This window comes from Zalophus californianus, chromosome 12, assembly GCF_009762305.2.
Source record: "Zalophus californianus isolate mZalCal1 chromosome 12, mZalCal1.pri.v2, whole genome shotgun sequence".
NCBI lineage: Eukaryota > Metazoa > Chordata > Mammalia > Carnivora > Otariidae > Zalophus > Zalophus californianus.
In genome coordinates, this window is record NC_045606.1 from 101,808,883 (window position 1) to 101,835,020 (window position 26,138).

The 26,138-nt window shown below is 36.2% G+C and overlaps 1 protein-coding gene across 4 annotated transcripts in view; it reads right to left on the reverse strand.

Moving 5' to 3' along the window:
* KMT2C (lysine methyltransferase 2C) overlaps positions 1 to 26,138 on the reverse strand; it is a 270,536-nt gene that overhangs the window by 120,790 nt on the left and 123,608 nt on the right. For all 4 annotated transcript variants that reach the window (XM_027573958.2, XM_027573955.2, XM_027573957.2 and 1 more), the window contains exon 7: positions 2,095 to 2,257. In XM_027573958.2, coding sequence (XP_027429759.2) covers positions 2,095 to 2,257 — 163 coding nt within the window. The remainder of the gene's footprint in view (positions 1 to 2,094; positions 2,258 to 26,138) is intronic.

The window sequence follows — 26,138 nt, forward strand, 5'->3', positions numbered from 1 at the left end:
ATAATCTTGTAAATTACTACAATACATTCTACCTGCGATATTCTCTATATCCTTGGATTAAGACAGACGGTCAGAAAGCTGTGTATATACGCTGCACTGGTTAAGATCCTAGAGGAATAGAATTTACTCAACTGGGCTTTGGTTTCATACCACTGGCTTATTTTGAGGGCTGTTATAAGAAATTGCCCTGTGGGATTTGTTTTGCTACAGTGTATAATGTATGTATAGTCTTGGTATAAAGTGAATTCTTTTGCCATTACTATGAATCAGGTCACTGTTCATATTCCCTTCTTTGTGTTGATTGCTGGAGAGCTCTGAAGCCAAGTTTGTGGCTTAGGTCTAAAAAGTATGCATTTATTTCCCAAAATACTAGTGTCACTGTTATCTTCATATTTATAGTATCCTTATTTTCCCATGGCCAAATTTCCTTGCGTATTTTTAGTTTTATTTTATCCTACTATTCGTGTATTTTTATGAGTCTCCATAAATCTGTTTGGAACAAGGCACAGTGCCAATAATTTCAGTGTATCTTTTAGCTCTGTGTGCCAACACAGACCTCTCATTGTACGTGTGGTGAGAGCAGCTCATCTCCTCTCAGTCCTTACAGTTCATGACTTTACACAATGTCTACTATGGTCTGTACAATAAATGAGACTATTAGAACACAGTCTGCAGTAAAAAGTAGGATGGCCATTAAATAACAAAACATCTAATATTAGAAATGTGGTCCCAGAAAAGTCTGTTTGTTGTTTACTGAGGTCTGAAGTATGATTAAGTACAAAACACTGAATAAAATTCAGATTCTTAAATACACATACAGTTGTTTTATTTGACTGGCAAAGTGCATTATACCACCCAGAACATAATCAACTCTGATCACCGACATCACAGTTGGTGCACCTGTGTGAAGTAATTCACTACATGAGGTCTTAAAATACATAACACCCATGACAGATGCTCTGCATGAATGTTCTTTTTCTCCCAGATTTAAATATGGAATCGTGAACATATTTTAAACTTTAAATCCCTTATTCACCTAAATACAATCTCACATTTCAGTCTGCCCTACCTATAATTTCTGTCTGTATAGTGATTAAGGACAACATGATTATACATGTAAACAAAAATAATTTTAACTGAAGATGAAATTATGGTACTGAGATTATACAATCTAACTGTATTTGAGACTATTTAAGTTTAAGCCCGAGGTAGCTATATTTATGTTTCACAGAGCTGGAAAAGATTTTTTTGAAAAAGCTTTCATCAATATTGCTAAGATACAGATAAAAGCTAACACTAAGGTAACTAACAGGTAACATAAAAAAGACTGAATAAAGCATCACAGAGATTTCACAATGAGACTGGAAATTCAATTTACCAGGGGGGAAAAAATCCCAAGTATACATGCTCATTGGAAATCCATATACTAAGAAAAAGGCAAGATCTCATTAAAGATAGGAAAGAGTTATAATTTTCTGTTTAACAAATTTCAAACATTTAAATATTTTCATGTAATTATAAAATACTGTTTAGAAAAGAAAGGAAAAAAGCACAACTGAGGATTATAGGTAACCAAGATAGATAAATCAAGAAGAAGCACTAACAGAGATTTCTATTATGATTATCAGGGCTATACAATTACCAAGAATTTCAAAAGTGTTTGCTGACCCTATTAATGTACACCCTGAAATAACACCTGAGTGAATCATCTTCTAATTCTCTAACTGGATGGCATTTTGGTGTAGAAGACATTGAATACTGTTTAACTTTTTAAATGACTTTATAGTACATACTAAAATACTTTATACTCAGTATTTCCTTCTACAGTGGTTTAAAAAAATTTTTTTAATAAGAATTTAAAACATGCAAACTGTCTTTGAAATTTCAAGGAAATACCTTTGGTATTTAACTTCAGTGATACTGGTAATACAGATTCCCCCCCGAGGACCTCTGGCAAAGATCCCTTAGATTATCAAGATTATATAATTTTACCTTTTAATACAAGCAAAATAACATTTAGGGAGTTTACAATATTAGTTATTTGAAGTAAGTACACTGATAAATGTTTAAAAAGTAGGTCTATAGTAAACTTACATCTTTCGGGAGCTTGGTCGATGTGCTCTGGACACAGAAGGAAGAAGTTCCGAAAGTCCTGAAAGGTACCAGCTCCCGCAGCACAAGGATAATGGTACATCTGGGTGCATTTCTCTTCACAGCATTTAATAGTGGCTCCAAGGTGCTTACAAAATGCACATCGCTGAAAGGGGGCAAATGGGAAAGAAATCTCTTTATAAGACCTGGAAAAGGAGCATTCAAATGTGGGGCTAGGAAGATATTTAAAAAATATGTGTGCACTACTAACAAAACAATTTAAACCTCCATAATACTAAATAAAGGATCCATTAAAAATAAGAAAATCTAAAGTACTCAGTTGAGTGCTTGGTATAATACAGGTTCATCCATTCAAGTTTAGAAAGTGAGCATTTCACTTTCTTCTTCTGACTTTTGCCAAAAACAACTAAAAACTTTTTAAATTAGTAATATGGTTGAAAGGGCAGGTATCTAGTTGTGGGTTATTTCAACACATTTTAAATCCCACCAACAAACTATTTAAAATGAATCTATACTGTTTACAAAACCTTACTATTTTCACCCTACCTAAAAATAAGTGTGAAATAAACCACACTCAATCATAGAGTAAGTTAATAAGGGACGATCCTAGGATTAAAGGTATGCCTACAAATCTACACATTTCCCTGCAGCAATTAGTTTCAAGTTTCTTAATAAAAACTGTGAATGGGAAGAAAAATTACATCATCTGAGTATCTCCTTTCCCTATTTCAACCTGCCTCTACTCTCTTGCTACTGGTAAAAGCAGAGGAGGAAGTTCCAATACAAACACAGGGGAAGGGCAGGGCAACTAAAGGTGTAAGAAGTCAATACAAATTGCCTACAATGTGACCTGTACTTACTCAGCCTTCCCTAAGAATAATTAATAAACTCTCCCTCAACCTCCCAAGGTCATTCTGGGTATCACTTTCTTTGTGGGTCTTTTGCCAGATAGCCTGCATCGTACATTATAAAATCTCTCTTCTGCAGATGCTTAGCTGTCTATCTTGTGTCGGCTTCTGTTTTAGCGTTCGTGCCGCTGCATAAGAATTATTTACTTGTCTTTTCACCCTAGTCCTGGATCCTTGAGGACAGGCACATATTCTGCTATCTTTGTATCTGCAGCACTGTGAACGCCACTTGACACAGAAAGCCCTAATAAACAGGTGTTCATATTTATATGTACTAAATGGACGTCACTGTTGGTAATCTCATTGTTAAGTGCGGTTCATGAAAGCATAATTGAAACAACAGAAGCCAAATGGGACAATATGTGGTAAAACTGGCCCTCCTGAGAGAAGTTGCTAACATTACTAAGAAGATCTTTTTTAAAAAGATTTTATTCATTTATTAGGAGAGAGAGACAGCATGAGGGGAGCGCAGAGAGGAGGAAGAGGGAGAGAAAGAGAAGCAGACTCCCCCACTGAGCAGAGAGCCCGATGCAGAGCTCAATCCCAGGACCCTGAGATCATGACCTGAGCCGAAGTCAGACACTTAACAGACTGAGCCACCCAGGCGCCCCAAGAAGATCTTCACAGGCTAACATACTCATTCTATATTCTGCTAGTCTATCAAAGAATACAATAGTTTTTATTATTTATTTATTTGTTTGACAGAGAGAGACACAGCGAGAGAGGGAACACAAGCAGGGGGAGTGGGAGAGGGAGAAGCAGACTCCCCTCTGAGCAGGCAGCCGGATGTGGGGCTCGATCCCAGGGCCCCAAGATCATGACCCGAGCTGAAGGCAGAAGCTTAAGGACTGAGCCACCCAGGTGCGCCTACAATAGTTTTTAAATTATAATTAATTCCAACATTTTATATAAGATACCATCAAATTCTTCCATCAGGCCATGGCATTGAACCAATGTAAGAAAGTTTAGTATCTCTTTATGAGTCTTCTACACATTTTGAGTACTGTCAATAGACCACTATAGCGTCTAGGTGACTCATAAACACTAGTTGTATCTGTGGCATTTCTGTTGTCTATAATGTCCACAAGTTCAAAGACTAATAAACATTTCACTTCTCTTTTTGTACTTATGGGTGCCACATCATTAAAAAGACAAAAGAAAAGATTTCTCTTTATAAAGGGTAATAACCAGCTTTTTCTGATTATTATTTTTATGTTATGACGTCTCAGGGTCTCTAAATACGTTTAGTGTATTAACACAACCCAGAATTTATTTTTATTATTATGTTATGTTAATCACCATACATCATTAGTTTTTGATGTAGTATTCCATGATTCATTGTTTGCGTATAACACCCAGTGCTCCACGCAGAACGTGCCCTCCTTAATACCCATCACCAGGCTAACCCATCCCCCCACCCCCTCCCCTCTAGAACCCTCAGTTTGTTTTTCAGAGTCCATAGTCTCTCATGGTTTGTCTCCCCCTCTGATTTCACCACCTTCATTCTTCTCCTCCTGCTATCTTTTTTTTTTTTAAACATATAATGTATTATTCGTTTCAGAGGTACAGCTCTGTGATTCAACAATCTTACACAATTCACAGCACACATGGCATATACCTTCCCCAATGTCTATCACCCAGCCACCCCATCCCTCCCACCCCCCACCATTCCAGCAACCCTCAGTTTGTTTCCTGAGATTAAGAATTCCTCATATCAGTGAGGTCAAAGGATACATGTCTTTCTCTGAGTGACTTATTTCGCTCAGTGTAATACCCTCCAGTTCCATCCACATCTTTACAAATGGCAAGATTTCATTCCTTTTGATGGCTGCATAATATTCCATTGCATATATATACCACTGCTTCTTTATCCATTCATCTGTCGATGGACATCTTGCTCTTTTCACAGTTTGGCTATTTTGGACATTGCTGCTATAAACATCGGGGTGCATGTACCCCTTCGGGTCCCTACATTTGTATCTTGGGGGTAAATACCCAGTAGTGCAATTGCTGGATCTTATGGTGGCTCTATTTCCAACTTTTTGAGGAACCTCCATACTGTTTTCCAGAGTGGCTGTACCAGCTTGCATTCCCACCAACAGTAACACAACCCAGAATTAACAACATGTGTAACATCTAAGTAGTCTGAGTATCCTTGAGTCATACTGAAAAGACCAAGAAAATGCTTAAGGAGGAAAGTGCATTGTATGTCCAACTGATCACTAAAAAGTTTTTACATTAACTCATTAACATAACAAAATAATTTCAGCTAAACTGTTGAAATCTAGAATCTCCATTATTTTTTAGCATATGGCAAGTTGTACAGAAGCTTTTTGCACTAAAAATTTTGGCAAATAAAATATAATGACTTTTATTTAAGTGCATAATAAGGAAACAAAATAATTTAAATTGATCCTTTTCCCAATGTCTATATCATTTTAAAGACATCAACATGTTCTCTTAATCACATTTGCAATGGAAAATATTACGTGACATTAGCTAAACTACTATAAGAAGTACTGGAATGTATCCAACATACCAATTTACAATAACATATAAAGATACAGGGAATAAAGGAAAGGAAATAAAATACTAACTGCATTTAAGTGAACATTTCAAGCCCATCTGTTATAGTTACATAGCTAATGAAAGACATTTGGCATTGAAAGAAAATGTATACTCAATATATAGACTGGAATAGATCTTTCTGAACGAAATAAAAGCATTTGTAAAATTGTAGAAATTATGAAAGAATAGATTTCCACAGGGAACTTCTCTAACATCAGCATTCCTGTACAACACATATTAGAAATGAAACAAATTATAAACTAAGTTAACAATTACAAAGCTAATTAACATTTGGGGAGAGGGAGGTAAAGTAAATAGCTCTTAAGTAGTTTACCAACTAAACAATTTATTTGAATCAGTATTTAAAACCCCTAAATAGCATTTTATTTTTTTTTAAACATTAACAAAAAGAAAAAGAGAGGTAGAGGAAAAAAAGTGTTATATCTTGACAACTGTCCAAGAGCACATCCAAGAAAAAACTCTCAATTAGAGTTCATATTGCCAACTACTGTTAAGAATAAGTTTGAGGGGGGGCGCCTGGGTGGCTCAGATGGTTAAGCATCTGCCTTTGGCTCAGGTCATGATCCCAGGGTCCTGAGATCAAGTCCCACATCAGGCTCCCTGCTCGGAAGGGGGCCTGCTTCTTCCTCTCCCTCTGCTGCTCCCCCTGCTTGTGCTCTTTTGCTCTCTCTGTCAAATAAGTAAATAAAATCTTTAAAAAAAAAAAAAAAAAAAGAATAAGTTTGAGGAACTTCCAAAACTTTTATTTCACTAGACTGAAATAAGGAAGGTTCTCTCAAAATAAATCTGCAATACAAAACAAAGCAGAATCAACAAAATTTCAGAGATTAAGGTTAAAGATGAGTTATGAAACAATAACAAAAAGTTTGAGGCTATTCCAAAGTTCGTCCAATTAATTATGAAGTATTTATTCTGTATCAACTATGGCTATCGGCTAAGTGCTCAAAGAAATATCAGATAATATTATAGGATTTCCATATACCAAACTTTTTAACCTTTCCCAAACTTTTCTTATCAGTCAGCTGGGATTCTCCCAGAATGCTCAAGGCAGAATAAAGAATGAGGACAGAAAGTAAGAAAAACAAGAAAAATGACATGGAAAACTGATCCACAAAATCCAGTGTCTCTTTAAGCAAGAGTACCAGAAGGAGAGAAAATAGAAGGATTATAACCAGAGAAATTATTCTAAAAAATATTATGAAAGTACCTAATAATAAGAGCTAACAAGTACTAAGCATAATTTTATTGAACAGGTAGGGGAGTCAGAGGAGTCTTTCTCTCTGTACACTAATCTTTGTATCACTACAAAAGCACCTACTCTTAATATCTGCCACATTGCCTCTCTAATCAGAAAATACCCACTTCAGATTAAAATGTCTCACACCTAGAAACACTGGCAAAATTTTAAGATAATGAAGAAAAGGAAAAATTCCAGTAGCTTCACAAAAGAAAACAAGCCAGCTACAAAGAAAGGAGAATCAGTCATTACTTCTCATTAGCAATATTCAATGCAAAAAACAAAACAAAAAAAAAACTATCTTCCAAGGTCGACAAAAAAATTATTTGAAGCTAAAATTTTAATACCTGCTAAGTTTACATTGAAGTCCATGGATAATAAACATAAACAGGTTAAATTCCCTATTAAAAAAAACAGTAACTTTCAAAATGTGCAAAATATACTTTATACATGTGCACACACACATGCTAAATATATATACACACACATTTTATTTATGTATGTTTGTACATATGCACACATGTACACGTATGTATGGGTGTATATGTACGTATATGTGCATGAGGCACAGTGACACAGCAAATTCAAAAATAAGAGCTGAAGGGAAAAGCACCAACAAATGCTATCAAAAAGAAAGCAGCTATACCAAAGAAAATTGGATCCAAACCAAAAAGTGGTGAATAGGGCAAAGATAAAGTTCACAATAAAATAAGTTTTATGTTAAAAAATTCCAACAGAACAAGAAACAGTCATTAAAGTTTACATACCTCATATGAATTTCCTTGACATATAAAGTAAAACTGAGTAGAAATACGTACATGAATAAATCAGACTTTAATAGAGCTCTCAGAAATAAAGATATAGATATGAAATAACAGTGATCAAGTATGATTCAAACTTACACATAGATACACAGATCTCCATAATCCAAAACCAGAGAATATATATCCTCCTATTCAAACGTACAGCGAATTCTTTTTATTTTTCAGAATTACTTTTAATTCACTATACATATAACCATAAAAAAAGTCCACAAATTCAAAAAATCAAATATTCCCTAGGCCATATTCAAAAAAGCAGGTATTTCCTAAACCTAATACATTAATAATTATGAATTTACAACATAAACTCAAAATCTATCCACTAGAAAAATTTAAAATTCCCTTCTATCTAAAGCAGATTTCTTTTAAATCAAAAGAAAAAAACATATATTTTTTAAAAAATTGAATAAGAAACATGTCAAAATCTTTGAGATGTGGCAAATTTGGTTATGAAAAAAATACAGCTTGAAAAATGCAAAACTCAAGACCAAAGGATAAAAATAAATGAAGCTAGATTTAAAAACTGAAGCAAGTAAGAACCAACATATACTGCATGAGATTAGACATCTCAGGAAGTAAACCCACCCTAAAACTGTGTTTAAGAAGATGTCATTCATGAGATTTGGGTGTTAAAGTCTCTATCAAAAGAATTAGTGTTTGCTTTAGAAAAAATATGCTTAAAATAGAACTGATTGAAATAAAAATCAATCTACCAAAAATTTTTATATATAAATTGGCTTAAAGTCATGAGTATCTTGATGAGTGATTTGTTGTTGCTGTTCTGGCCCAGTTAATTATTCTGCTTTGTACACTAACAAACATATATTGCTGACCAAAACATCTGCTAAAACAAGTAAAATTAAATAACATTACAAAATCAAAATAGTGCTGTGAATGAGTTTTTTTCTCCCACCAGTATCTTCCCTTTCTGACCCATCTTCCTCACTGCTATCACAAAGGTCTTTTATTTTTACTCATTTTTTAATTTAAAAAAATTTTTCTTTAATTATGTTATGTTAGTCACCATACAATACTTCATTCGTTTTTGATGTAGTGTTCCATGATTCACTGTCCGCATTTAACATGCAGGGCTCCATGCAATACGTGCCCTCCTTAATACCCATCACCAGGCTAACTCATCCCCCCCACCCCCCTCCCCTCTAGAACCCTCAGTTTGTTTCCCAGAGTCCACAGTCTCTCATGGTTCATCTCTCCCTCCGATTCCCCCCCTTCATTTTTCCCTTCCTTCTCCTAATGTCCTCCATGGTATTCCTTATGTTCCACAAATAAGTGAAACCATATGATAATTGTCTTTCTCTGCTTGACTTATTTCACTTAGCATCATCTCCTCCAGTCCCATCCATGTTGATGAGTTGGGTATTCATCCTTTCTGATGGCTGAGTCATATTCCATTGTATAAATGAACCACATCTTCTTTATCCATTCATCTGGTGAAGGGCATCTTGGCTCCTTCCACAGTTTGGCTATTGCGGACATTGCTGCTATGAACATTGGGGTGCATGTGCCCCTTCTTTTCACTACATCTGTGTCTTTGGGGTAAATACCCAGTACTGCGATTCCTGGGTCATAGGGTAGTTCTATTTCTAACTTTTTGAGGACCCTTCACACTGTTTTCCATAGTGACTGTACCAAGTGCATTCCCACCAACAGTGTAAGAGGGTTCCCCTTTCTCCACATCCTCTCCAACATTTGTTGTTTCCTGCCTTGTTAATTTTTGCCATTCTAACTGGTGTAAGGTGGTATCTCAATGTGGTTTTGATTTGAATTTCCCTGATGGCTAATGATGCTGAACATTTTTTCATGTATCTGTTAGCCATTCGTATGTCTTCTATAGAGAAGTGTCTGTTCATGTCTTCTGCCCATTTTCTGATTTGATTATTTGTTTTTTGGGTGATGCTATTTCTTCATGTGTCTGTTAGCCATTCATATGTCTTCTTTAAAGAAGTATCTGTTCATGTCTTCTGCCCATTTTTTGATTTGATTATTTGTTTTTTGGGTGTTGAGTTTGAGAAGTTCTTTATAGATCTTGGATACCAGCCCTTCATCTGTAGTGTCATTTGCAAATATCTTATGCCATTCTGTGGGCTGCCTCTTAGTTTTGTTGACTGTTTCCTTTGCTGTGCAAAAGCTTTTTATCTTGATGAAGTCCCAAAAGTTCATTTTCGCCTTTGTTTCCCTTGCCTTTGGAGACATGTCTTGAAAGAAGTTGCTGTGGCCGATTACTAGAACTATACACTAACAATGGAACTGTAGAAAGAGAAATTAGGGAATTGATTCCATTTACAATAGCACCAAAAACCATAAGATACCTCGGAATTAACCTAACCAAAGAGGTAAAGGCCCTAGAAACTACAGAACACTTATGAAAGAAATTGAAGAAAACACAAAAAGATGGAAAAATATTCCCTGCTCATGGTTTGGAAGAATAAACATTATAAAAATGTCTATGCTGCCCAGAGCAATCTACACTTTCAATGCAATCCCTATCAAAATACCATCAACATTTTTCAAATAGCTGGAACAAACACTCCTAAAATTTGTTTGGAACCAGAAAAGACCCCGAATCGCCGAGGAAATGTTGAAAAAGAAAAACAAAGCTGGGGCCATCACGTTGCCTGATTTAAAGCTATGTTACAAAGCTGTGATCACCAAGACAGCATGGTACCTCCACAAAAACAGACACATAGATCAATGGAACAGAATAGAGAGCCCAGATATGGACCCTCAACTCTATGGTCAATTAATCTTCGACAAAGCAGGAAAAAAATATCCAATGGAAAAGAGACAGCCTCTTCAATAAATGGTGCTGGGAAAATTGGACAGCTATATACAGAAGAATGAAACTCGACTATTTTCTTACACCATACACAAAGATAAACTCTAAATGGATGAAAGACCTCAATGTAAGACAGAAATCCATCAAAATCCTAGAGGAGAACATAGGCAGTAACCTCTTTGACACAATGGTCTTTCTAAGGGAGTCCCTGATACTTCTGGATCAGGTCCAATCTCCTCAATATGGGACTGTGGCAGGTAGACTCCTAAAACGCCTGTACTCCCCACCTTTACCCCCAACATGTCCACCCCTAATCCAGAGACTTGTAAAAAAAAAAAAAATATGATGAAATATCATGCCACAGATTATATTACATGGCAAATGGATTTTTTGCAGATGTTATTAAAGCTGCTATTCAACTGATGCTGAATTAATCAAGGGAGAGATTAGTCTATTCAAATTACACAATTCCTTTAAAAGCAGAAAGTCTTCTCCAGCTGGTAGGAGAAAGGAAAGTCAGAGAAATTCAAAACAAGGGAATGATTCAATACATCACTGCTATCTTTGAAGACAAAAGGAGCCACATGCAAGGTCCAGGAGTGGCCTCTAGGAGCTGACAGCAACCTCAAGTAAGGCTGGCCAACTGGCAAATGGCCAATAAAGAAATGGTGACCTCAGTATTGCAACTGCACAGAACAGAATTCTACCCTCACCTAAATGAACTTTGATGAGGATTCTTCCCCAGGGCCTTTGGATAAGCACCCAGGCTGGTAGACATCTTTAAGACCCTTAACAAAGAACACAGTTGAGCCTGCCCAAACCTCTGACCTAGAGAAGTATGACCTCATAAATGGGGGCTGCTTTAAGCCATTAAATTTATGGTAATTTATTATATAGCAATAGCTCACATCTACCACATTTCACATAGTGGTTTGTTCTCTGCCAAATCAGTATTTGTATTTTTAAGAAAATTTTTCTATTATACTTACATTACACAGTGTCTTCTTTACTCAAAACTATTAAATAGGGTAAATATTTTAAACTCCATCCTAGTAATGAAGCAGCAAAACCTAAGAGAAAGTCTCCTAACATAAGCATTTCTGAGTCAAGCATTCTCAGTACACAAATGTGCCCTCTATCTATTGCATCAAGGAAATAGTAAATTCTCTAGTTGATAACAACATACATAAATCAGAAATCCTAAACAAATAACCATAATCGCTATAATCTTTAACATAACCATAAATAAAAACATGAATAAATTTGACTACATAAAACCTTTAAACTTTTATATGGTGAAAAACCATGCATATCTCAGAGAAAATCAAATGACAAAAAAATTTTTTTAAATAACCTGCAATTTGAATTACAAATGTCTAGTATCTCGAATATATAAAAGGTTATAAATTATAAAAATGAGTACAACTTAAAAATAGACAATGACACTTTATAGAAGCACATAATTTAGGGAAGACATAAAATGGGCCAATAAAACATATTTAACATGCAGGATTTAGTGAACATTATTTCCCAGCAACCAGGTCAACCACTTTACAAGAATGACCTTATTCAAGTCTAACAAACCACCATTTTACGTGGATACCATTACTGCTCATTTTACAAATGAGGCACAGAGAGATTGAATTCCTTGCCCTCCCTTACAAAGCCAGGAAGTGAAAGAGGAATTGAACTGGAGGAGTTCATAATTAGCTAGATATGGGTAATTAATGCAAATTCCATTAACACACTGAATAGTTTGTCTCAGTTACATCCTCACTCTCAGGAGAAGGTAGCCACTTTGGGATGTGAATTCCATAAAATATTAATCCTCACTGACTATCAAAAGAAATACACTATAATGTTCATAAAACACAATTTATAATATTTTCAAATTGAAAAGCCCCAATGCCCAACAGTAAAATGGGTAAATCCCAGTATTCTGACAACAGAATACTACAATCTATCAATGAGAATAAATGAATGACAATTACAATTAGCATTTGGTGAATCTCAGCAACATAATGGCATGTGAAAAGAGAAAACAGTACCTGTATGAGTCCAATTATATGAAGTACAAAAACAGACAAGACTAATTTATGATGTTAGTAGTAATGATAATGCTTGCCTCTAGGGAGTTAGAAGTAGTGACCAAAAGGAACAGAATCCTGGGGTGCTATTATTCATTTCTTGAACTAATCTCAGTTTTTGCACATTGATCTTATTTAAGGGTGTTCATAGAAATGTACACTTATAATAAGTACATTTTGCTCTGTATGTATCATACTTCAATAAAAAGTTTTTTAGAAAATTAAGAGAATTTTAGGGGCACCTGGGTGGCTTAGTTGTAAAGCATCTATGCCTTCGGCTCAGGTCATGATCCCGGGGTCCTGGGATCGAGCCCCGCGTCGGGCTCCCTGCTCAGCGGGAAGCCTGCTTCTCCCTTTCTCCCACTCCCCCTGCTGTGTTCCTGCTCTCGCTATCTCTCTCTCTGTGTCAAATAAATAAATAAATAAAATCTTTTTAAAAAAAAAGAAAATTAAGAGAATTTAAGGTGAAAACTAAACTTGTAAGGTCTAATATTTGCCCTTTTATTTCTCACATGAAATTCTATATAAATACTACTATTCTATACGTGATGTGTTTCTATCAGTGGATTAAAATTTTTTTTCTTAAGATTTTATTTATTTATTTGACAGAGAGAGAGAGACAGTGAGAGAGGGAACACAAGCAGGGGGAATGGGAGAGGGAGAAGCAGGCTTCCCGCCGAGCAGAGAGCCGGATGCGGGGCTCGATCCCAGGACCCTGGGATCATGACCTGAGCCAAAGGCAGATGCTTAACAACTGAGCCACCCAGGCGCCCCAGTGAATTAAAATTTCTCATTCATCTCCAGTAACCTGCAGCATATTAAGATATTAGCTGAGAGAATAATATGGATGAATGCACTGTAAATCTAATTCTAAGATATTCGTCCCTAGCCAAAAAAAAAAGGAAAGAAAGGAGGAAGGAAAAGAATACATATAACTACCACATAAACCGTCTATTACTTGGTTATTACTAAGAGCACAAAGTGAAGTAGTACACATTATCAATCACATTATTACAATGATTGTTTGAAAATTAGAATATTTGAAAACTGAGACATTTTAAGTTAAACGTAAGATTAACATGATACTACAGTTAGCAAGACAACACTGCTAAGAAAAGAGTTTAAAACTTCTAAAAGAAAGAATTTAAAAGCTTTTATGTCAGTACAGGTAAACACAAACATAATATGATTACAGTTAACTGGATGCATTTAAATCCTGTCCTTTAAAAACTTAAGAACAGCTATATCTGCATGCCGTTTGGTCCAAATTTTGAGGTCAATTATTAGATTTAGCCCACATTTATCTTTTTTAAAGATTTATTTATTTGAGAGAGAGAAAGAGGGTGACGAGTGCATGGTTGGCGGGGAAGAGGGAGAAAGAAAACTCAAGCAGCCTCCCCACTGAGTACAGTGCCCAATGTGGGGCTCAAACCCAGGACCTCAGCCAGCTGAGATCATGACCTGAGCCAAAATCACTTGAGTCTACCACTGAACCGACTGAGCAACCCAGATGCCCCTAACCCACATTTAAAACCTTTACAAGGAGGATGCCCACCTTCACAAGATTCCAACGGTAGTATAAAAACCATCTATTCTTACAAACAATAAGCCAATAGAATAAGGTCATCCAAACAGAAGTTATATTTATAAAAATTTAGTAAATATATCCACACAGTCAATACAGGTGAACCAGATTCTGGATGAATAAAACTCTCATACCTGACTTTGGAGACCAAACTGTTCCCCACCTAGCTCACAGAGAAGTGACAGAGCAGACTTCCATTACTGTCCACTGACAAAATGCTACTCAGCAAGTAAGCACGCTGGCAAACATTAAGATCACATAAATATCAGTAAAAATATTAACATAAACTAAAATGCTTGTAGCAACTGAATTATATATCAAGTATTTATATAATCATAACAAATAACTCAAATATGTTGTACACCACTCATGGGTTCAAAGGATGATAGCAAAAAGCAATGAAAATATTAAATCTCATTATTGATCTACTAGCTTTGGGTGTTTATTTTGATTTTTAAACTTTTTAAATTTTTTTTTTAGAAATCTCTATGCCCAACCCATGATCCCGAGATCAAGAGTCACATGCTGCTTCAACTGAGCCACCAGGCACCCCATTTGGATTTCTCTTAAATTCATGCACAAAATAAACAATTTTCCTTTTTCTTTAACTTTTACAATTACAGGAAAAATTAACTACATTTAAAAGAAATGATACAATTATAGATTGGATAGGGGAATAAAAATTTTTAAAGATATAAAGAACTACTACTGAATTAAATTGAAAAATATCAATATGAACTCATAATTTTGAAAAATATCTTTTATGTTATTTATTTTTGACCAGTAGTCAAGATAATTCAGGGGAACAATAGCCTTTTAGAATGATGCTGGAACAACTGAATATCCACATGGAAATCAAAGAACCTTGAACCTTATACCTTGTATTCTCACCCCATACACATAATTTAACTATAAAATGAATAAATAACCTTAAGGTAACCTTGGAATATGCAATAGTATTTTTATATAAGGCATACCAAGCATAATCCTTAAAATATCTGAAAATTGACAAATGACATACTTCATCAAAATTAAACCCTCTGTGTCCCATATCGGGCTCCCTGCTCGGCGGGAAGCCTGCTTCTCCCTCTCCCACTCCCCCTGCTTGTGTTCCCTCTCTCTCTGTGTCTCTGTCAAATAAATAAAATCTTTAAAAAAAAAAATTAAACCCTCTGCTCATCAAAAAGCACTAAAAAAAATGAAAGCAAGATGCAACTAGGCAAAAATACTTTAAAAATACATCTCTAATAAATGATTTCTATGTAGAATATATAAAAAACTCTTTTCAGGGCGCCTGGGTGGCTCGGTCGGTTAAGCGACTGCCTTCAGCTCAGGTCATGATCCTGGAGTCCCGGGATCGAGTCCCACATCGGGCTCCCTGCTCGGCAGGGAGTCTGCTTCTCCCTCTGACCCTCTTCCCTCTTGTGCTCTCTCTCATTCTCTCTCAAATAAATAAATAAAATCTTAAAAAAAAAAAAAAACTCTTTTCACTCAATAGTAATAAGACAAATCAATTGGAACATGGGGGGTAGACGCAAAAGATTTGAGTAGACAACTCACAGTGGATATAAAATGGCAAGTAAGTATATAAAGATGTTCAATTTCACTACTCATCAGGAAATACAAAATCAAACCCACAATGAAATATCATTAAACACCAACCAGAATGGCTGAAACTTAGAAACACTGACAATAACCAGACCTAGAAAAATGGAGCGCAAATGGAATCTTACCGGTAGAAAGGGAAAAGTATGCAGACCCTTTTGAAGAAACTGTCAAACTGTCTTCCAAAGTTAGACACACACTTTCCAAGAAATCAGCAATTTCAGTTCTAATTATTTCCATAAGAAACATAAAAAGATATATTATGTTGCATAAATGTTCATAGCAGCTTTATAAATAATAGCCACACAGAGGAAGAAAACTTTCAGCTGCTGAATGGATGAATCTCAAAACCACTATGCTAAGTACAAAAGCCAGACAGAAAAGATTTCATACTCTATGATTCCATTTATATATCAATCTAGAAAAGGCAAAACTACAGGAAGAACAACAGATCAGTGACTGCCAGGAACTAGAGTGTTAGGAGGGGATAGAACATAAAGGGTCATGAACATTCTGGGATGAAGGAAACATTCTATATTTTGATTATGATGATAGTTATATACATGACTGTACATACTTCTCAAAACATTCAACTGTACCTGTCTTTAGAAGGACTTATATTGTATGTAAAATATACCTTAAAAGAACAACTCTCACGCAGAAAAAAACCTTCAAATTTATTTACTGGGTAGTGAATGGCAGACAGACTAATATCAAAGTAACTTCTTTGAAAATAAAATTTGTAAAATCTGAATAAAATATAAAGCCTAACTACTAGAAGTCACTTGTGAATAACCAAAAGCAAAATGGAATGGAAGGACATCTGATGCTTGGAAGAAAACATTGCTGGCTAAGATCTGTGTTGAAACAAATGTTAGCTACGGACATTTCCTCATGTGCATGGAAAGGGGGAGACTGGAACCAGACCTCACATACGCTTCAGTCATACTGATGTGAAAAGACAGATGAAGTTCTCAGGGCTATGGAGATTGGAAACTGAGGGGAAACCTTGAAGGGAGGGAACCACAGAGAAGGGAGCCCCCAGATTAGAATAAACTCTCAGATTTTCCTTATACCCCTAACATGTACCTTCACAGAAGGACTCTGAGCAGCTCAGGAAAAGCAACACCTGAACTGCTGAAGAAACCCAGCAGAGATCCATCATGTCAATGGCTGAGATGATGTAGATTGGAGTGTAAGTCTAGCCATCATAAAAGCCTCCCAGAACAAAATGTGCCATTGAACAGGATAAGGTAAGAATCCAGAATCTATAATCTACCTCCTAAAATGTGCAGTATACAATAAAAATTCCTAGACATGTTAAAAACCAAAACAAGAAAATGGGACCCAGAAGGAAGAAAAAATTACTCAAATAAAAAAATGACAAGATGCACAAAGACTTTAAAGCAATTATTAGAAACATTTTCAACAATATACAGAAAAAGCTGGTCACAACGAAGAGTAGCATAATAAAAGAGACATAAAAATTGCAATGTGAAAACCTAATGCAAATTCTGCAACTATGAATTAAAATAATTTAAATAAAAATGTCAATTGATAGGTTTAACAAGAGATCGGATAGGACAGAAAAAAAGGTCAGTGATGTTGAAAATAAATGAATCATTTATCCATTCTGAGAAATTAAATTACTGAAAAAGAAATTAACAGAGCCTCAGTAACCTGTGGGACAATACCAAATGTATTAACATGAATGTAATTGGAGTTGCAGAGGAAAGAGAAAATGGGACAGAAAAAGAATAAGAAATAAAGGTCAAACTTTATACAAACTTGGTGAAAAACATCAACTTACAGTTTAAGAAGCTCTGCAAACCCCAAGCAGGAAGAATACAAAGAAAATCACACCTAGGCACATCATAGTCAGACTGCTGAAAACCAAAGATAAAAAGAAAATCCTGAAAGCACCCAGAGAATAATCAAAACATTATACACATAGGAATAATGATACTAATACACCTGACTTCTCATCAGAAACGATGGAAGACAGGAAACAATGCAAGAACCTCTTTTAAATACTCAAAAACACATCAAGGGGCACCTGGGTGGCTCAGTTGGTTAAGCACCTGCCTTTGGCTCAGGTCATGATCCCGGAGTCCCAGGATGGAGCCCCACATCGGGCTCCCTGCTCAGCAGGGAGTCTGCTTCTCTCTCTGCCCCTCACCCTGCTCACGCTCTCTCTCTCTCAAATAAATAAAATCTTAAAAAAAAAAAACAACAAACAAATCAACCCAGAACTATATATTCAGGGGGAAAAAAGTCTTCAAAACAAACTGCAGGCTTCTACCTCCAGACACAATGGAGGAGAGATGAACCTTTCCCTACATTTTAACTCAGTATAGCTATAAACCTTGAACATGACACATAAGACAAACACAAGAAGGCATTAAAAAGTAGACAGAAGTGGCAGACCAACTAGAGCCTCAGGCGCTGAAGAATAAAAAAGCATAAATTCCCTAGGTTTGCTTTCTGATTCGTAAACAGAAGAGGTGCTAAAGAAGCCAACAATCCAGAAACACTAACAGGTACACAACAAAAAGAGCCCAAGAAATGCCTGCTGTCTCTAACCAAAAGAGGGGGAAAGTGGCAGGCCAGCAAGACAGAAAACTGTTAAGATAATAACCAACCTCTTGAAGGCAAATCCCATACCCCACAGCAAAGGCTAAAGAGAACCCAGACACCCCCTCTCCCCACGGACAGGATGATATACAGAAGGCTAGGTTGAGAGCCAGGACATTCATACCCACTGGACAGGAATAAGGCCTCCTTCCTCCACCGTGTCAGTGGAGAGAAAGGGGGACGCCTGGAGTTGAACATCCACACAGTGATCAAGAGGTGTCCCTAACCCTATACCTCCCCACTGGGGTGGTGGCAGGGGACACCTACTGGAGAATCAGAACTTAAACCACTGCCCAGAGCTAACATGCCCACCTCCACTCCCACCGCAGTGTTTGCAGTGTCACTGGGGACCAGCTGAAAAGCAGGAAACTTCTAAGCCAGTGTGGTATCAGCAAAGCACAGAGGAGAGTCTAAACTTTCACTCTTGTGCAACATCCACTAGAGGCTCCTCCCCAACAATCAGTGGAGGTTGATTATGGAACTGGAATTTCCACACACTCAGGAGTAACACAGTGGTGCTGCCCCTTTTGGTTTTCACCCCAAAAGCAGTTTCAGAAAAAATCTGCTTCAGATAAAAGGGGGAGGGGTATTAAATAATATATAGAGTTTTATAACACAATACTACAAATATAAAGGATTTCATCAAAAATAACATCATACCATAATAATAAAAACCATTTCAATTAAAATAAGACAATCAGTAAATGTGAGCATATATGTGAAGGCATACATATTAGTTATTTCCCAAATACTTCAATGTATACATTGTTAAAATGCTTTACTAAGAAATTATGAACAAGCTTGATGCAAATTTTTAAAGAAATACAAAGTTTCAGCAAAGAAACAAAGTCTTGGCAAAGAAATATAAGATATCAGGAAGAAACAAATGGCAACTTTAGAAGTGAAAAATACACTAACAAAAATAAAGTACTGAAAGGGCTTACCGATGGAATGGAGAAATTACCCAACTTGAAGAAGTGAGGAAAACTGGACTGATGATTTAAAATGATATCTTTACCATGAAGTAACTTTTTATTATATATTTGGTCTACATCTGGACTTTCTATTCTGTTCCAGCAATCTATTTATGAGTCTAATGCCACAGTTGTAATTGTAGCTTTCTAATAAGTTTTTAACATCTGTAAGGGCTGCTACCTCTTCATCTTTAAGGATGTTTACAGCTGTTTTTATTTTTTTCTGTTGAAATTTAAATCTCATAAAAATTACATTAAGTTTATACATTAAGTTAGGGGACATATTGTGCTTTTATTCTCTTTGCTTCCATCTTTTATTGAGAAACATATCACATAGAGAAAAGTGTATTTTTGTAATTTAAGGAATTATTAAGAGAGCATCTGTATATCAACACATAGGAAAACATCAGGAATCCTGTCAGTGAAACCATTCATATGATTATTCCAAACCCCTTCTCATAGGTACAGACTATTATGGGTTTTGTAGTAATTAATCTTCCGCTTTTCTTTGGATGTCTTACTAGCTACATATATATCTCCAAACAATATAATTTAGGTTTGCTTATTTTGAACTGCATTTAAATATAAACATACTATCAGATTTTTTTGTGACTTAGCTTCAACTCAGTGTACATTTGTGGAAGTCAACCATTTGATTTTTGTAGCTGTAGATCATGCATTTTCATTGCTAGATAGTATTCCTTTGGATGCATATATCCTAATCTAATTACCAAGAAATTTACATTGCTTCCAGTTTGCACCTATCATTAAAAAAAATTTTTTTAAATATACACTATACATTCTCATACATGTATCCTAACACACATGTGCAGATATTTTTCTATGGAGGAGTTCTCAAAGTATGGTCCACAGACCTGTGAGGTGAATATATCTCAGACCTTTTCAAGGGATCCATGAGGCCAAAGCTATGTTCATAATAAGACATTATTTACCATTTTCACTGTGCTGATATTTGCATGTGGTGCAAAAGCAATGGTGGGTAAAATTGCTGGTGCCTTTTCAGTAACCAAGGCAGTGGCACCAAACCGTACTAGCAGCCATTACATTCTCAACTCGCTCTGGAACTGCAGTAAACATAAATAACGCTAGTTTCATTTAAGAATATCACTGATGAAGCAGTACAATTATTAAATTTCAAAATCTCAATCCATAAGTACACATCCTTTAAATATATGTGTGACAAAATGGGAAAGCATTAAGTAATTGTGCTGCACCAAAGTATGAAGGCTTTCTGGAAGAATGGCACTTCTGTGCTCATTTGATTGGTAAGCTGAAATAACTTTATGAAACATAAATTTTACCTCGAAGAAAAACTGAGAGATGACTACTCAGGCTTATTTGAAAACTATTTCTTCAAAAATGAATACAGTGAGCCTATCACTCCAAGAAAACAACTGAGACCACTTACAGCCAATGACAACACTAAACAAACATGTATCTACCATAGTGAGTTTGACTGCTTCCCAATACTTAAACTTCTCTGATGAGATCAGGGTTATAATAACAAATGTCAATTTTGTTATTTATTAAAATGTGTCAATATTTAGAATATCTGGATCATTCAATGAACCAATATTTCCCAAAATACCAATTAATAATGTTATAAAATCATACATAAGAGACCTGTTGAAACTGCAAGATAATAGATTATAATATTAAAGAGTAAAGAAATGTTCATTGATCAGGCTTCAGATTCCACTTTGGACCAAATCTTGAAGAATCTACTTCTCAAGTTTTGTGCAATATTAACCAGAAATACTTATAATTATCTAAAGTGGCTATTAAAGTTAAGTTTCCCTTTTCCTACTACATATCTTTATGTGGCTGGATTTTCTTCATATATTTAAACCAAAATAACATATTTTCAACATGGAATGCAGAGCAGATATGAGAATTCAGCTGTCTTCTATGAAGATAGACATCAGTGTTTCAAAATAAGAGTATAAAGGTGTGCTGAGACCAAAAGTTTGAGAACTTTATGTCATAAGGGTGTATAAGCAGGAGTGAAAACTGCTGTCTGTTCAGCTTTACTAGTTGTTATACTCTATTTTCCCAAATGACTGTTGCAGTTTTCACTCTCCCTCATCAGTAGAGCATTAGAGTTCCCACTGATCCGAATCCAGACCAACACTGACTACACTCAGACTTCGATTCTGCTGATCTGATAGGAATGTAAGGCTATCTCAGGGCAGTTTCAATTTGCATTTCATGATTATGAATGGGATTGTACACCTTTTCATATGCTTACTGGACATTTGGATTATGTCTTTTGTAAATAGCCTATTTAAATCCTCTGCCCATTTCTCTACTGGTTTGTCTCTGTTTTTCTTACTGTAGTTATTTTATGTATTCTAGAAATGATTCCCTTCATTGGCCATACTTGTTGTTTTATAGCCAGTGCTTTCTGTATCTTAAGACTTACTTTGTAAACATGTTCTCCAGTATTATCTTTTCAAAATTTTATAATTTTATGTGGAAATGCAAAGGACAAAAAAATAACTCGACATTTTCCGATTATTTGTTCCTTCTCTAGTTTTTCAGTGATCTGGTCTTATTTTCTTAAAGTTTTTTTTTTAAAGATTTTATTTATTTATTTGACAGAGAGAAACACAGCGAGAGAGGGAACACAAGCAGGGGGAGTGGGAGAGGGAGAAGAAGGCTTCCCGCTGAGCAGGGAGCCCGATGCGGGGCTCGATCCCAGAACCGTGGGATCATGACCCAAGCCAAAGGCAGACGCTCAACGACAGAGCCACTCAGGTGCCCCTTATTTTCTAATATACCTGGCAATTTGACTTGTTGAATTTTTTTTAAACTATAGAGATATCTGGAGACACGAAATTAAGCTATTTTCAACCAGAGAGGATTTATTTTTTTCTTCAAACCAGCACTTAGGCTAGAAAGGATCACTTTAATTCAACCTGCAGATGAGCTGATTTGAAGCTGGTTTTCTTTTTCTTTTTTTTTTTTTTTTTAGGATTTTATTTATTTATTTACAGAGAGAGACACAGCGAGAGAGGGAACACAAGCAGGGGGAGTGGGAGAGGGAGAAGCAGGCTCCCACCGAGCAAGGAGCCCGATGGTGGGGCTTGACCCCAGGACCCTGGGATCATGACCTGAGCCGAAGGCAGACGCTTAATGACTGAGCCACCCAGGCACCCCTCTTTTATTTCTTTTTTAAAGATTTTTATTTATTTGACAGAGAGAGACACAGCAAGAGAGGGAACACAAGCAGGGGGGAGTGGGAAAGGGAGAAGCACGCTTCCCACCAAGCAGGGAGCCCAATGCAGGGCTCGATCCCAGGACCCTAGGATCATGACCTGAGCCGAAGGCAGACACTTAACAACTGAGCCACCCAGGTGCCCCTGAAGCTGGTTTTCAAGTCTGTGAAGACAGATTTTCGCCCCCCTCCTCCTCCCCAGTTTTCCCTTATTCTAATCGTGTAGCTCAGGGATCAGAAAACTTTTTCTAAAAAGGGCCACACAGTAAATATTTTAGGGACATCTTTGTGGGACAAGAGGCAAAATCAAGGATATTATGTGAGCACTTATCTACCAAGAAAGAAAATAAATTTTCACAAACATTTTGTAACTACTGTTATTATTCAAAATATGTTAACAATTGGGGTCCCTTGGTGGTTCAGTCAGTTAAGCATCCAACCCTTAATTTCACCTCAGGTCGTGATCTCAGGGTTACAGGATCAAGCCCTGTGTTGGGCTCCACACTTGGCGCAGAGTCTGCCTGAGATTCTCTCTCTCTGACCCCTCCCCCCATTTGTACACTCTCTAAATAAATAAATAAACAAATAAATAAAATCTTTTTTTAAGAATATGGTAACAACTGAGCATGTTTTTCTTTTTTGGTAATACAGGCTGTTCATGAAAAGAATGGAATTTGGAAGGAGGATAACATTTTACTTAACTGGAGTTCAAAAAGCTACTCTTTTCTATCAAAACTGATAGTAAAATAGTCATCTATTCATTAAGATATACAATGAAATTTTATATATCAATCTTTTTTCTTAAGATTTTATTTATTTCACAGAGAGAGAGAGATAGTGAGAGCAGGAACACAAACAGGGGGGAGGGGGAGAAGGAGAAGCAGGCTTCCCGCTGAGCAGGGAGCCCTGATGTGGGGACTCGATCCCAGGACCCTGAGATCATGACCTGAGCCGAAGGCAGACGCTTAACAACTGAGCCACCCAGGTGCCCCTACATATCCCTGAAAATATCTTTTCACACAGAGGTACTGCCAAATACTGGTATCAATACAGAACCATAATTTTATCTGAGCATACTCATCTTTGAAAAGCACTTATAAAATTTTATTAAAATCTTTTGATCTTTGCTTTTAGCATGCCATTATATTTCAGAATAATCACTTTCAATTAAAGTGGAGGTTGAAGCTCAATTACAGTTAAATGGATTTTGAAATTTGAAAATTTCCTTCCTTGAGGTCCAAAAACTGTTACTAAACTGTAGTTTGAGCTTGGAAAAATTTCCATACTAAATTTATGTGGGAATGGAGATGCTTTTTATTTTAAATTGTGATGGCATGAAAAAATGTACAAAGCAGCTTGACATTACTTCTGATTTGAACACCACTAACTGTTGTAGAATGACTTTACCACAATTTAAGTTTCACATAAAAGCAGTATTTGTCTTGTAATTTTAGGCTATCGATTTTGCAGCAGAAGTTAACTTCCAAATCCATTAGGTATTTCATTAGAGGTTGAGGGCAATCTTCTTACTCAGAAAAAAATTAATCTCAATCCTAAATTCAAAATTGTGCAATAAAACTTTGCCACTGCTAAATCATCAAACTGCTGCATGGTAGGGCAGTTCAGTACTTTCAGCTTCTATTTCTAACAAAAATTCCTAGACTTGAGATACCGACATCCACAGGAGCCAATGAAATTCACTATTAACACCATTAGTTTAATAAACCACAACAGATTAAATGTTTTCTGCAAAGCACCTGCTGATGAATAAACATAATGAATATGCACAGGCTTTTAAACACCATTATGTTTTAAGAAGTTCATAAATTTGTCCAACTAAACCCTTTTTTGCTCCATACTTATTTTTACCACTATTAATTTTAACACATCTTAGTAGATTCCACTTCAGGTTATACTGAATTAGTTTTTTCTCAACTTCTTTGAAAATATTTTGTCTGTAATTGTTTCATGCAGATAATTCATAAAACCTAAATCTTCAGTGACTTCAAACTCAGCATCAACCTCTAGAATAAACAACTGAACAGTATTGCAATATCTACTGATAACATCAACAGCCAGGAAAACCACTAGAAATCATTTGACCAATTTTTTTAAAAATGACTATTGAGATTGCTCGTAATGTCCTCAACTTTTAAAACTACTCTTGCTCAAAGGCTGAGTTTCTTTTCTATGCACACATTTCTTTGCTGTAGTCAAACATGATTTAATTAACTCATCCTGAATAAATGGCTTTCTGTGGTTGGCTAACAAATGAGCCACTCGGAAACTTACTTTAGTTTTAGTCTCATTTTCATTTTTCACTTTTGTAAAGAATTTCTGCTGTGATGAGATAGTCCATTTTCATTTACTATTTTTTTCTGATCATTACCTTTCTGTGAGTTTGGAATAGTATGATGAGTGCTCAGTCTGGTAACACTGACATATATTGTATTCTTTTCCCCAGCTACAGTGTCCCAGCATAATAAATATAATGCTTTGCCAGCTAATCTGGTAACAACAGAATTAATTCCATAATGCCTCAAAAGTACTACATATGAAGTCCACTTTTTTCTTCTTCTCTTGTTTTAACGTGCTAAGTATGCACCAGTAATAAAAGAAATTAGTAGGATGCTGGGACAGTACATGTGTCAATCAAACACTGAGAACTGTAATTGTGGCACTGTGATTTGCAGCATGCCCACAGCAGAGCAAAGCATGTGTGGTCTCTGCAGCAACAACTCAACTCTGTCAAGGTAGCACAACAGAAGCCATAGGTAATATGCAAATTAATGAGCGGGGCTTTTGTTCCAATAAAACTATTTACAAACACAAAACTTTGAATTTCAGATGACTTTCATGTGTTATAAAAGATATTCTTTTGAATTTTTTTAACTAAACTGGGACACCTGGGTGGCTCAGTCAGTTAAGCATCTCTTTTTTTCTTTTTAAGATTTTATTTATCTGAGAGAGGAAGAGAGAGCGGCAGAGAGAGATAGCAAGAGAGAGCACAAGCACGGGGGGAGGGGGAAGCAGGCTCCCCACTGAGCAGGGAGCCTTACGACGCTGGGCTCCATCCCACTGGGATCACGATCTGAGCCACAGGCAGACGCTTAACCGACTGAGTCACCCAGGCGTCCCAAGCATCTGACTCTTGTTCAAAGCTCAGGTCTCAATCTTAAGGTCGTGACTGGGCTCCACACTGGGGGTGCAGCCTACTTAAAAAATAAAAAAAAATAAAAAGTAAAAACTATCGGGTAGTGGGCTGGATTTGATCCACAGGCCATAATTTGCTAACCTCTGATGTAGCCTTCGGGCATCCCAAATGGAAGTCTACAGTATTAATGATACCTAAATCCTACTTTTGTCTTCCTAACTCTATAGACTACCAGAATCTCTTCTCAGTTTTCCAGCCTCTCAGCTGGTCTTTTATGAACTGGATAAATGCCTCAAGGGGAAAAGGAAAGTTAACAGCAGGCTGACCTCAAGGCTTAATCCTTCCCTCTGGGCTCTCAATGCCTCAAGTCCTCATCCCTCTGACAGTCCTGTGATGC